The 12055-nt window shown below is 49.3% G+C and overlaps 5 protein-coding genes across 5 annotated transcripts; 3 read left to right on the top strand and 2 right to left on the bottom strand.

The window, feature by feature from the left end:
* Positions 1-1934: 1934 nt before the first annotated feature.
* Positions 1935-2444, top strand: N7506_002332 (uncharacterized protein; the record flags this gene model as incomplete). Its single annotated transcript, XM_056951628.1, has 1 exon — positions 1935-2444. The coding sequence occupies one exon, from the start codon at positions 1935-1937 to the stop codon at positions 2442-2444; it is 510 nt and encodes a 169-aa protein (XP_056817543.1).
* A 909-nt stretch (positions 2445-3353) lies between these two features.
* On the top strand, positions 3354-4923 carry N7506_002331 (uncharacterized protein; the record flags this gene model as incomplete). The annotated part of the gene is made up of 2 exons (XM_056951627.1): positions 3354-3375; positions 3425-4923. 2 exons carry the CDS (start codon positions 3354-3356, stop codon positions 4921-4923), a joined length of 1521 nt encoding a protein of 506 aa, XP_056817542.1.
* Positions 4924-5677: 754 nt separating this feature from the next.
* On the top strand, positions 5678-7067 carry N7506_002330 (uncharacterized protein; the record flags this gene model as incomplete). The annotated part of the gene is made up of 2 exons (XM_056951626.1): positions 5678-6252; positions 6329-7067. The coding sequence occupies 2 exons, from the start codon at positions 5678-5680 to the stop codon at positions 7065-7067; spliced, it is 1314 nt and encodes a 437-aa protein (XP_056817541.1).
* Positions 7068-7469: 402 nt separating this feature from the next.
* Positions 7470-9046, bottom strand: N7506_002329 (hydroxyacid-oxoacid transhydrogenase; the record flags this gene model as incomplete). Its single annotated transcript, XM_056951625.1, has 3 exons — positions 7470-8443; positions 8498-8556; positions 8622-9046. The coding sequence occupies 3 exons, from the start codon at positions 9044-9046 to the stop codon at positions 7470-7472; spliced, it is 1458 nt and encodes a 485-aa protein (XP_056817540.1).
* Positions 9047-9593: 547 nt separating this feature from the next.
* N7506_002328 (Bys1 family protein) lies at positions 9594-10193 on the bottom strand (the record flags this gene model as incomplete). The annotated part of the gene is made up of 1 exon (XM_056951624.1): positions 9594-10193. One exon carries the CDS (start codon positions 10191-10193, stop codon positions 9594-9596), a length of 600 nt encoding a protein of 199 aa, XP_056817539.1.
* Between the last annotated feature and the right edge of the window lie 1862 nt (positions 10194-12055).

Genomic DNA, 12055 nt, shown 5'->3' with positions numbered 1-12055 from the left:
GAGTAAAAGTTGTTTTGCATTTGCGGTTTTCGGATGGACATTGGCATTGTGACGATTTTACCTCAGATCTGAACATTTAGACAAAGCCCAAGATTTGTACAGAAAGACTCTTTATTCCTGTACACTTATTCTCCTGCTTTGGTGCCATGGTTCGTGAACTCGGGGTCTTTTGTACTCGAGCATAGTGTTTCATCAACAATAGAATCTAATAAAGTCACTATAACACTCAACTTCTTCTGTTTCTTTATCCTTCTTTGTCTGCTGCCGAGTACAATGTCGTTCTTCTGTCTCGAATAACAGATGAAAAAGAACTACAATGGTCTCGGGCAGATACGAAACAAAGATCCCATTACATACGGCTATCCTGGAGGCACCCTTTGTTTGGGTTGCAATTGTCTATATAATACTCTTGATGCCCCTCCCTTTTGACTATCATCAACATCCTATGAGGCACAGGACAATAGTCCACTCCATCCTCCGCTGAGTACTTCTCTTTCCCGCTTGAAGACATGTGCTAACACTTCTACCTAGGAGACCTAACACCACGGCCCTCCTGTCGAAACACCCGTATAGATGTGAGCCCCCATTTTATCTTCGCTAACATAGAGTCTAGGGTAGATCACCTCGCCAAGCCGTCTATTAGTACAGGTTCTTTCGCAACCCATACTCGGCTAAGTCCATAACTATCCACGTCCTCCGTTTATTCAGGATACCATATCTGCGATTAAAGACCTACTGTCCGGCATTTGACATTCTTATATCATATCCAGTAGGTCGTTCCGAGTAGACAGAAGAATGCTGACTCGTTGCTCTAGGGTGTGTACGAAACAATGTTAGAAATCAGATTGGATTCGAATCTACGGCTGAGTGTTCATTGTCCTTCCATTGATTATTTCAGTACTAATGACGCCTAGGCCGATTATATCCCCTCACAAGTATTCAATCATATCGTCGTTTCTCCGTCAGCTAGGTCACCACCCTTGTCGTTATGCTAACTTGATTTATGTAGGTCAAGGATAGCCCTAAATGAATGACCAATTGATTACCGTTAAGTTTATAACCTGAATCCATCCCCCGGTTTATAGTCTCATTGCTGACATATTAAGTCTAGTCTTATTGTCATCATCTCTTGCCTGAATTGCTTTCGCCGTCTTTGAATCTTATTCCTGAGCAGCTAAGTCTTCCTCACATCCTCTTAATCTAATTGGTTTTTATAGATACTTCTCAGTCCACTGCTAAGACCCGCTGGATATATCCATAGCATATGGTCGAGTGGCATTTCCCTTTGTCCTTGGATTAGATGTGTGACACTGACTTTATGTATAGGTCCCCTCAAAGAACTGCCCATTTTGTCTCTTGTGGACTGTTTAGTACGTCTTTGCCTCTCATGGTCCCAATGGGGTGCTCCCAAAACAGCACATTTGGGTAGAATCTATGGTTACTGCGTAGAAAAACGAGCATTCTGTTGGTAAGTAATCTCACTGTGTTGTATTGCGTATGCTCTCTGACAAGATACTCCAGGACTATGAAACACACCGACTTATACCCGGAGCTTTGGAGGGACCATACCTAGGCACTCATCACCCTACACAGCTTGTTCGCTGGTTGAACCTTGCTCTTTTCCTTTCTTTGTCGCTTTATGACAAATTCAAGCACCATTGGTAAACTCTACAAGAAAAGCATGGCCTTATCAAACATCATCATGCATGCATACGCGGTTATAACCGGCGGAATGAAACCATTTTCGTGTTATATAATCATAACAACGTTTCCTAGTTATAAGAACCTTGGAACATTTCCAAGGTTACTCTGCTCCTCGTTCCATTCATGCATTCGTTCACACCAAGTATACATAGGCATTTACATATAATATATTCTGAACCTTGGAAACTATATTCAAACTTCATTCACCTACCTTCTTTTCTATATTGGCCATGGGGGATCGTGCCTTGATCATCGGGCAGATTCATGAGACTGTGAGAAACTTTCTCGGTAAACATGACTCTTCGACCCCAATTACACCACTACGAATCGTTGGCGACACGCCGAATAGCATTCTTGATCATTCTGAATTTCTAAAATCAATCAACACGATTATCCAGGAGGTTGAAAATGCCGTTTCAACATGTCGTCCGGATGCTGGAACTCGCTGGGTTGCTGTGAGCAAGTTTGAAGGACGCCACTCCTTTTTCGTACTAGACATCAACAATGTTGAGTACGATTATGATTCTGCTCATATGTGTCTTGCCAAAATCCCTGTCTATGTTCTTCGGTTATCCAGAGCACCCAAAAATTTCAGACACGAGCCCCAGGATGAAAAGCTGGCCAACAAACTTGCACGAATGCACAATCTGCATGGAAGGGATCCACTACCTTTGTTCGACGACCATACCCGACCTCTTGTATACGACTCTCCCCGTGATCTATGGTCCAGATATCTCTAATGTGTTCGTTATTCCTATCTGCTTAATATCTTTCTACTATGCTTGGAGAAGCCGATCATACCTCTAAAAGTTGACCATGGCTCGATAATTACAGCGGTCATGACGGTCACGATAACATTGTGGATAATGCTTTGGTATTCGATTTTACTCTGAGAGCAGAAACCGGCAAGAGATGAGCACTACAATAGAAGGGCAAAGGTCTCGATTGCCAGGCATTATCCGGTATGCATCAAGTCTAACGAGGGGTGCATAGTACTGTCGGACGCCCAAACAATAGTACACATGGACATGATACTGCTTTGAACTTCAAGTCTTCAAGTCAAGCAAAGAGCAATAATCTGCGATCGTCTCCAACTAATCAACAATTGAATTATATCAACTGCGTCATCACTTGGGGCATTGTTTGAGTTATGAAGCTAAGGATAGTGGCTGTGGGGTTTTCGAGTCCAGTCCGGGCGCCGATCTGACATGCTTACGGAGTAGAAGAACCCAGTTACCTAGTCTTGCTAGTGTGGAATATCCGCGGGAGAAAAGTTGCAGGATTGTTTGTTGTGACGATCCGGAGTATCGCATTGAATGCCTGTTTCAGACATAATCTGTAGCAAACAGTCGTGGAGACACTAGGCTGTACTACCGTATTGCATGCAGAGGTAGGCAACTCAATTCAAGTATCCTGCAAGGCATAATCATGCAGATTGATATGGAGTACGGAGTACGATTATGTTTGAACAAAGTGCTGTAAATGCTGGTGCCTCGATGGTGAAAGGCATCGGGTTCTATTTTTAGGCGCCGATCACCGCGTCCCGTGGCGCAGACCTTTCGACTTCCGCCAATATAACATCTCCGACAACCGCTCGACTTACTGCATGAGCCCGTGAGCTACTCCGTGGATGGATATTAGTGGGCAGCATGATCGATGAAAACCTACCTAGTAAGCAACCTCCCGCCTCCCCCCTTCCCTCAATACTAACCCAGACCAGCGTTCTTCTTTAAGAAGGACTCGAAACAGCCCCAGCTCAGCACGGTATACCACCGTCAACATGGAAACGACCCCGAACCTGCATACACTCTCCGCGCCCTTGACCCCGCTGCCCCGACTTCCCAGAACCGCTATGGAGTCGCCCTCTACGACCCCTACGTGACGGACGTCGTCTACGGCGAGGTCGCCGTCATTCCAGAATGGACTCAGCCAAGTCTATCAGCGGAAACCATTCGAGCAAATGGTGGCGCTGCACCAGCCCCGGAACCGATTCTTCCAACGGAGTTTACCGTCCAGCTCTACAACCCAGACCAAACGATCACTGTGAAATACCACACCAAGACGTGGAACAAGCCCGCCCGGTGGGAGTTTGAGATGCCGCAGAATACATTCCGTGTTCCGTCGGGTTCAACGCTAGACCAGGGCCAGATCGATCCTTCTATCGCAGATATTACCCCGAAGCTGCGGTTTAGCTGGCGCAAGGACGGAAAACTGTCGAAGGATCTGACTTGTTTGCTGCATGGGAAAACTTCTACCATAAGCGATACTCGCACGAAAAGTCGTGAACCAGATATCACAGTTGCTCTCTTTCAAGGACTGAAAGAGCTTACACTCTACCAACCAAATCTGTACCGAGTGGAGATGGAGGATTTCAAGGGGTTAGAGGTGGTCTTGCTCTTGATCACCATCGCGATTCGTGACATATTCTTCGGGCCCGCAAAGGAAGCATTCCATATCTCCAATAACCCAGCGCCAATCACGCGCAAACAAACTGCGCCTGCTGCGGCCATGGCTGCCGCAGCAACACCGGCACCCATGGTGAAGTCCGACCGAAGACATTCACAGGTCGGGCCTTCCGGATCGGCAGTGAATGGAAGGCCATCGCCTCGTGTCCATACCCCAAATCCGACCTCTCCAGGCCCACAGGAGCGCAGACGACAAGACGAACTCGCCCTGCAGGAAGAAGAGCGACGAAACCAGGAGATTCGGGCAGCGGAGCAAAATCGGCGCCGACGAGATGCCGATGTGGATAAGGAAACCAAGCGTCTGCAGAAGCTGTATGGCAGGGAAGAAGAACAAGCCCGCATGCAACGCAGCTCGACCCCATCTGCACGCCCATACCTCCCGCCCCGACACTCGGGCCCCCCGCAGCCCTATTCTCACCAATACTCGCAATCCTCCATGCAACTCTCCCAAGCCCGCCCCTCTCATCCCCACCAACATCCCCCAAATGCCGTCCAATTCGCCCATCCCTACCATACAGGCCGGATGGACCCGCGCGCTCAGTCTTCCGCTCAACTCCAGCCCCGTCCACAGCCTAGGCCGCAGGCTCGGCCGCAGTCGGTGGCTTTCTACCAGCAACCTACCAGCAGTGGTGCGCTTCCTGCGCCCTCTAAGCCAGCCCAGCTGCAGACGAAAAAGAGTAGTTTCTTTGGCTTCCGTCGCAATAAAGAGGAGACGGCTACAAAGCTGGCAAAAAAGAGGAGTTCGATGTTTTGATTTCTTTATACCCTGGCGTTGTTCTTTTCGGGCGCATTTTGTTATGATACCATCTCGCATAGTCCTACACATTTAACGCATGCCAATTTGGTCAAATATTTATCTTCCTAGCTGTCTTAGCAAATCGAGAAGCACGAAGAAACCGGGGAGAAAAGGTGGAGCTAAGAGTTCCCGCACAAACCAACGGCTCCAGAATTCGTATAGAACCACAAGATTAGATCAAAGATCAAGCCCTGAACGTGCCCCTGAAACGGCTTATCCGCCACCGTTCGACGCCTTATGACTTGGCAGACCTGCATAAAATCCCGAATCCCCTCTTCTTTCAAGTTCCCCAACTTTTCTTGACCCTTCAGATATTCCGGTCTTCCGAACTGTCATCCGAAAAATGGGCACATAGTCAATCGGAGCAGTTCCGAGCCTTTTAACCGCCCCCAAACCCCAAACAGACCTTCGTTTTCGACCAACATGGTGGGTGTGCCACACAGCAAAGGCTGCTCTCTGTGTCGCGAGCGACGGATCAAGGTCAGTTCACCCCCGCAACACCCGAATACGAGGATTCTAAGACCAGTCTAGTGCGACGAGGCCGTTCCAGAATGCGGCCAATGTCGAAAATACGGCCGCGCCTGTCCAGGCTATCGTCGCGTATTTCGCTTTCAGGATGAAGGGCCTAATCTAACAAAGCGCCACAAATCTGGCCGCCAAGTTGCACCGTTCGCTAAACCGGCCCGTCCGAAGCACTATAGGTTTGTTCACGATGACTCCCGCCGTAGCCGCGGATGTTGTGCGTGATAATGCGATTGCACTCATGCGCCAGCAGTCGGCGTATGGGGGTTGGGATGAGAAGGTCACACCGTCGCTCGTTCGCAAAACTTTTCGCGCCGCTCAGCCACAATTATTCCTCGACTTTATCAGCGCGGCGTTTCCAACGCTATACTACCACAATAGGTTCCGTTCTGGCGATGGGGCCGGCTTTGCGGAATTTATTATCATGAATTATGGCCAGGATTCCTTTATGGATTCCGCCATCTGCTGCTTGACTTCTGTCTACCTGGCGCAGTTGACTAAAGATCCGGCCCTGGTCAGATCGAGTCGGCAGATGTATTCGAAGTCGTTAGGCGAGGTCATCAGGGCTATTTCGAACCCTGAGCAGGCCAAGTCAGATAACATGTTGTGCACGTCGATTATTCTCAGCGTTTTCGAAATGTATGCGAAAACCACACCGGACGCCTGGGTGGTGCATTCAGATGGCGCGAAGAGGTTGATGATCAACCGAGGACCTGAAGCACACGAGTCTGGCCTCGGCAGGTTTTGCTGGTATGCGTTTCGCGGGTAGGTAAAAGGCACCTAATCAACAGGCACTCCCACACCAAAAAAAAGTCCAACGGCATCCTAACCCAGTTTCTAGATTTTTCATCGCTACCGCGGTCCACGAGGGCAAAGCCTGCTTTTTAGATCAAGAAGAATGGCAATCGTACGCGGCCAAAGTCAGAGCGGAAGACTGTCAAAAGCCCGGCGAATGGTCCGCGTATGCCGAGATCTCCGATCTGGCATACATGGAAATCGCAAAGTGTCCACGATACATCAAAGAGACCCGTGACTTGCTCGCCAGTCCAACAGACCCAGATCCAAATGCCATATCAGATATCCTCCGTCGTATTCGAGATACGTCTACTCTGCTGCACACACTCATTGCCGAGCTGCGGTCATGTATCACCGCGCATAACGAGCGACAACAAGGCATCGTCCAACGACCTGGATCCTTCGTCGGTCCCGTCCCAGCAGCCTTCCCAGATACAGGCCCCTCGCTCCTTCTCAGCGGTGCTGCAAACATGCAAGAAACACTGCAACAGCTATCCGACCGACTGAATGATCGACTGCGTTTCACTTTGATTGAGGAACAATCACCAGGCTCGGTCGACTCGCCAAGTGATAGCAGTACATACTCAACATCATCATCTCAAACGAGCTCAAGGAGTCTCCCGCTTCCGTTCCGAATCCATTCAGAGCTTGAGCATGGTCCGGAAAAGGGCTCTGATACACATGACCCGCGTGCGGGCATTTGGCTGGATCGCGTTGCATCTTCCATGGGCGTGCTGAATGCGAGGGTGCTTCCGAGTGAACCAGCTGAGAATAGCTCCAGCTAGTCATCGCAAACTCAACTACATTTGGATGACTTGAGCTGTTTGATATACTACACGTGACACGAACTGATACCTGTTATTTTAGCATTGTGCTTTTGCCTACGCCGCATATTGCGTTTATCGTACTTATTACCTTCATTCAATTTGTTTCTCAATTGTCTATAAGGACACTGTTTTCGAGGCCAGCAGTCGCCCAGTGCTCTACCTCTCGCGGTACCTGGCTAAGTATACACCAGCCATCATAATTCGCATCCATGGATGTTTTGAGGATCCGCCATATTGATATTTCAATTTCGACGCATGATTTCAACAGATATGAGTATATAAATTCAATATATTGTATCCGCGCTCAAAACTCAAAACTTCCACAGTCCTAATAATCCAACGACTGCTCAAGCAATTTCCTCAACTCCCCCTCTCAGTCTCCAACTCCGTGCTCAAATTCGGTGCCAACATAAGCACACGCTGCTGTGGAATAGTCCCATCAACCAAACCCTCCACATCAGACCCCTTGAATCCCAGATCCTTCAATCCCCTAGGCTGGCCACCGAGCTTGGCCAAGAACTCCGCAATCGCAGCCCCAAGAACCTCACCCGCGCTCTCACGCTTGACATTCGAAATATCCACACCGAACGCCTCAGCGGCTGCAAGATGGCGGTCAGGATTCGAAGCGGCGGTGAATCGGAACACAGCCGGTGCCGTCACAGCCACAGAGACACCGTGGGGAATAATCGGGTGATCGACCTCATAGCCATGGTGCTTGTATCCCGGGTTCTGGCTAGAGATCGGATAACTCATACCGTGGCACAAGTGAACACCAGCATTACCGAAACCAACACCGGCAAGGGTTGCAGCGAGTAGCATTTCGGACTGGGCTTCGTGGTCATCTGGATCGCGGACTGCGCGCGGGAGATACTTCACTGTGCTGCGGAGGGCTGCGAGGGAGAAAATGTCGGAGATGGGGTTCGCGCCCTGGTAGGCCGGACGGTTAATTGGGTTTGTGGGGCGCGGGGTGCGCTCGTTATAAGGGATTGCGGTCCACGATTCGAGTGAGTGGCAGAGGACATCGAGGCCTGAGGCGGCGTGGACAGCTGAGGGCATGGTGCGGGTGTTGAGGGGGTCGCAGATACCAAGCGTGGGCTTGAGATTGCGGTGGGCAATTCCCGTTTTGGCCTTTTTGGAGACCAGGTCGAAGATTGCGGTACCGGTGGTCTCTGAGCCGGTTCCGGCTGTTGTTGGGACTGCCACGAGGGGGAGGAGTGGCTTGTCGACTGGTCGACCTTTGCCCAGTGGGGCGTTGACAAAGTCGAGGAAGTCGGCTTCAGGGTATGCGGTGTATAGATTCATCAATTTGGCAGTGTCAATGACAGAGCCGCCGCCTTGTTTGTCGTTAGCTTTGCACTAGTGATGCTGGCCAAGAGAGGGAGATTTACCAACTGCCAGGAAGGCGTCAGGCTTATAGGGCTTGCAGAAATCAATTGCTTCTCGGATACTGTTCGTGAATGACAAATGTGAGCCATGCGATCACCATTGTCTACACTTGCGCAGGGAACTTACGAGCTGTCCTTTGGCTCCGTACGGACTTTGTCAAAGATTGTGAACTGGATTCCTTCGCGCGTTAAGCCCTCAACAGCCTGCTTCATAGCATCAAGCTTAGCAACATTGGAATCGGTAACAATGCACACCCGCTTGGCACCCAAATTCGTGAAATCCATTCCGACCTCTTTGGTGGCACCCGGACCGAAGCGGATGCTCGACGCAGCCATCTCGAAGGCATACTCTTTCTCACGCGAGCGATCCACAGGCGTGGCAAGGTGGCGCTTCACCTGGTTGAGAAGTGAAGGGGTCTGCTTGTGGTGATGGTGATGGTTGGGGTTCCCATGGCAGGGGCAGTTAGGCGGGTGTGTGTATTGTACAGTGCGCAATAGGTTGAGTGCGCGATTGGCTGCTGAGGGTGCCACCCTGATTGCTGGAGATACCATTGTAAGAAAGGAGAGTAAAGGAGAGTATCGCGGTATTAGAACAAAGTCGAGGGGAAACTGGGGTTGAAGTAAGGGAGAAGGTCAAAAAGTGTGGGACAAGTTGGAGAAATGCGGGGGGAACGAGCCTCGGACTTCTGGCCGAGGCTCACCTCGTCCTCCTATTAGCTCTCGCTCATTTATTTCCTGTCGGTTGAGCTTATCGTTCGCAGACCGTTTACTCCATCTGTTTGGATCTATTTTCTCCATTTTGGAGATTCCTTAGACATACCCATCTGCCTACGGAGTACACTGCACTGTGTCTCCGTACAGCCGAGGTCCAATCGTGCCGATCATGACATCAACATGGCACGCCCTCGTTTTTCAATCTCAACGCTGCCTATCTTTTGGTAACAATCATTTAGTGCAGTATATGCGCACATGAATGGTGAATGGTCCAAATTAACCTTTTAGTCAGATTTGCTAGAAGTATCAATTAATTACTCGATTTGCTGCAACACATGAACAATTCCATTAGTACAAGTGCATCAACTTCCCAAAAACCATCCATTTAACACAGGGACAAGACCAGTGTCGTCGATGAAGCAATCACTCGGACTTGGCTCCCAGCAGGCGGCACGCCGTCTTCCCACGAGATCGCGGGTTCAGCCGGCGCAAGCGTGACTGGATATCCCTGGAATGGATCCCCAAAGACGTCAGAGAGGTCATACCAGACCTTCTCACCATTGTCTCCTCGCTTTTTGAAATAGGAGAGATTGTATGCGAACACCATCTGCGGGGCACTGGTATACAATCCGTCAACATCGGTGCTGAGCTTGATCGCAATGCCGCCAGTATTGGGGTCTTCGCGGAACGTCTCGTCGTATGAGTCCCCGGAGTCCAGTATCTGTACTGGCTTTACATCTGTACCAACAGACCAAAGATAAACGGTGAAGTCACAATTGTTGTTCACAACTGCGTGGCCCAGCTTCCGGGGCTTGGGAGGTGGGGGTGGTGGTGTATAAGATGGGTTTGCCGATCCTGTACTCGAGGGCGTTGGAAATGCACCATATGGCAAGTCGTCTCTTGCATGGACATTGTTGGAGTGGACTGATGGGTGGCCCAGCGCGAGACTGGCAAGCGATAGAGCTAGCATGCTAGAGATGTACATTCTGTGAAAGTGCTTGGCTTTGGAGTTTTTGGTTTTGATTTTTGGGCTGTGTCTGGCTGGATACTAAAAAGGCATTGCGTTTATATAGACGTCCTTGATGTTGTGGTCATTTTAGGGTTTTCCAAGGTTGTTTTCCTCGGCGTACCTGGACCAGACCTCTTCACCCTCGGTAGGCTGCATCTGGACGGTTGCTATGGACTCTTCAAGGATAGATGCGCAAAATAGGCGATGTGGCGCACGGTTTTGTGAGATGCAAGGGCCTCAAAAGTGCTACAATGTCGTAGTCAAGCGAGTATCTTTGGTCTGTCAAACCGGAGCAGCCGAGCAATTTTACCATTTCCCTATTCGATACATTTGTAAAAAAGTAAAGGTTGTAATGTTGGACTCAACCCATGGCCTAGATTCTGAAACGCCGCTGCGAAGAATGTGTGCACTTTTTCCCCAGGTATACTCGACTTGGCCATCGGTTATTCTACCACTTTTCCGTGGAGAATGCGCCCACAAAAGGAGATCAGTACAAATTAATCAATCGTCTTTGGGTACCGGGCTCGATCAGGTCCGACTGAAAGGGATATGATCATGTCCTCGATACCCTGGCAGATTAGTTGTACAAATTTCGGATGGGAATGAGGTAGCAAAGCCCGTCACTCATGAGTAGCCCGGACCTAATCAAAACACTCGTGACAAGGAACTTCGTCATGCTGTAATAAGAGTGGCGCATCTCGGCAGTCGTATGTTGTGTCCGAGAAATGTAAGCCTCCGAGAGGGAAGCCTTATCAAGAATTTTGCATGTTCCAAGGTGGAACCCCTTCGGAATGCCAGCGCAGGAGACCTTCGAGTCGACACTTCGTCAGGCATCGATATTTTCTCTTTGTTTCTTTCAAAAAGGTGAAATGCATGGTCATGTGGTCGGTAGCTAGGGAGTAGACCGTCGCTATATCCATGTTCTTACAGCATAAATTTTCGCTCCCCTGGTGGCCCTGTCGGGAGCTGGCGTGGTGCACAAAATTAGATCAAGGTGGCCCAAGTACCTAAGATTTCAATCATAGCTACGCACTTGTTTGCGGCATCTCCAATCTTAATCCTTGTGGGATGTAGCACTTGTGGAACACAATCCCAACGGTGTTGTGTAACTCGAGTAGCGGGAAGACGTGACACAGTTGTGGCTGATAATATTTTGAGAGGAAAGGAGGCTATATGTACCCAACACGGACAGTATAGCTCATGAGTGATTGAGGATTCGGAATTTTGTTTCCCCCGTCTCAAGTAAGACACGGAACTATATATTTCATATATCTAGCCCTCATGCTACACAGACAAACCTTGGAATGACAGTGGTAACTATATCCTGAGATAATTTCGAACTGCCGAAGTCACAAAGATCCGAACATTTTTGGGGTATGAGGCAAGTTAGACAAGCACTAATTGATTTCCGAGATAGACAAGGAAAAAAAAGGACCCGGGGGGGGAGTATGTGTGGATTTGTGTAAGAGAGCGAGAGAGATAGGGAAAGTAAGGCCAAAGAACTCTTCAACTCCGCGATCTCCTTGGCGATAACGTAGTTTACTGCAAAACACAGGTACGTCGCTTTCCGACTCATGGTCGCCATGCCGTGACCATTTTGCAGTTCGAAAGCGACAATATTGTAGCCGGTAGCGAGGTCATTTTACGCAAAGGCTGTGCCACGAAGGCGATATAAGGGGACTCGAATGTCCCAGGAATATTGTGATGACTGGGAGACAGATCCCACAGCCATGAGAATTATGAACGGATCGATAAACACAAACAACCATGGAAAGTAAATAATAACAGCAAGTTCAACGAATGAAGCCAAGACTCCTATTGCGAGCCAGGTATAGCAA

The sequence above is a fragment of the Penicillium brevicompactum genome (genome assembly GCF_028827555.1).
Source record: "Penicillium brevicompactum strain IBT 35665 chromosome Unknown utg000001l_segment0_segment0, whole genome shotgun sequence".
Lineage (NCBI taxonomy): Eukaryota > Fungi > Ascomycota > Eurotiomycetes > Eurotiales > Aspergillaceae > Penicillium > Penicillium brevicompactum.
This window is presented reverse-complemented; position numbering and strand designations above follow the sequence as displayed.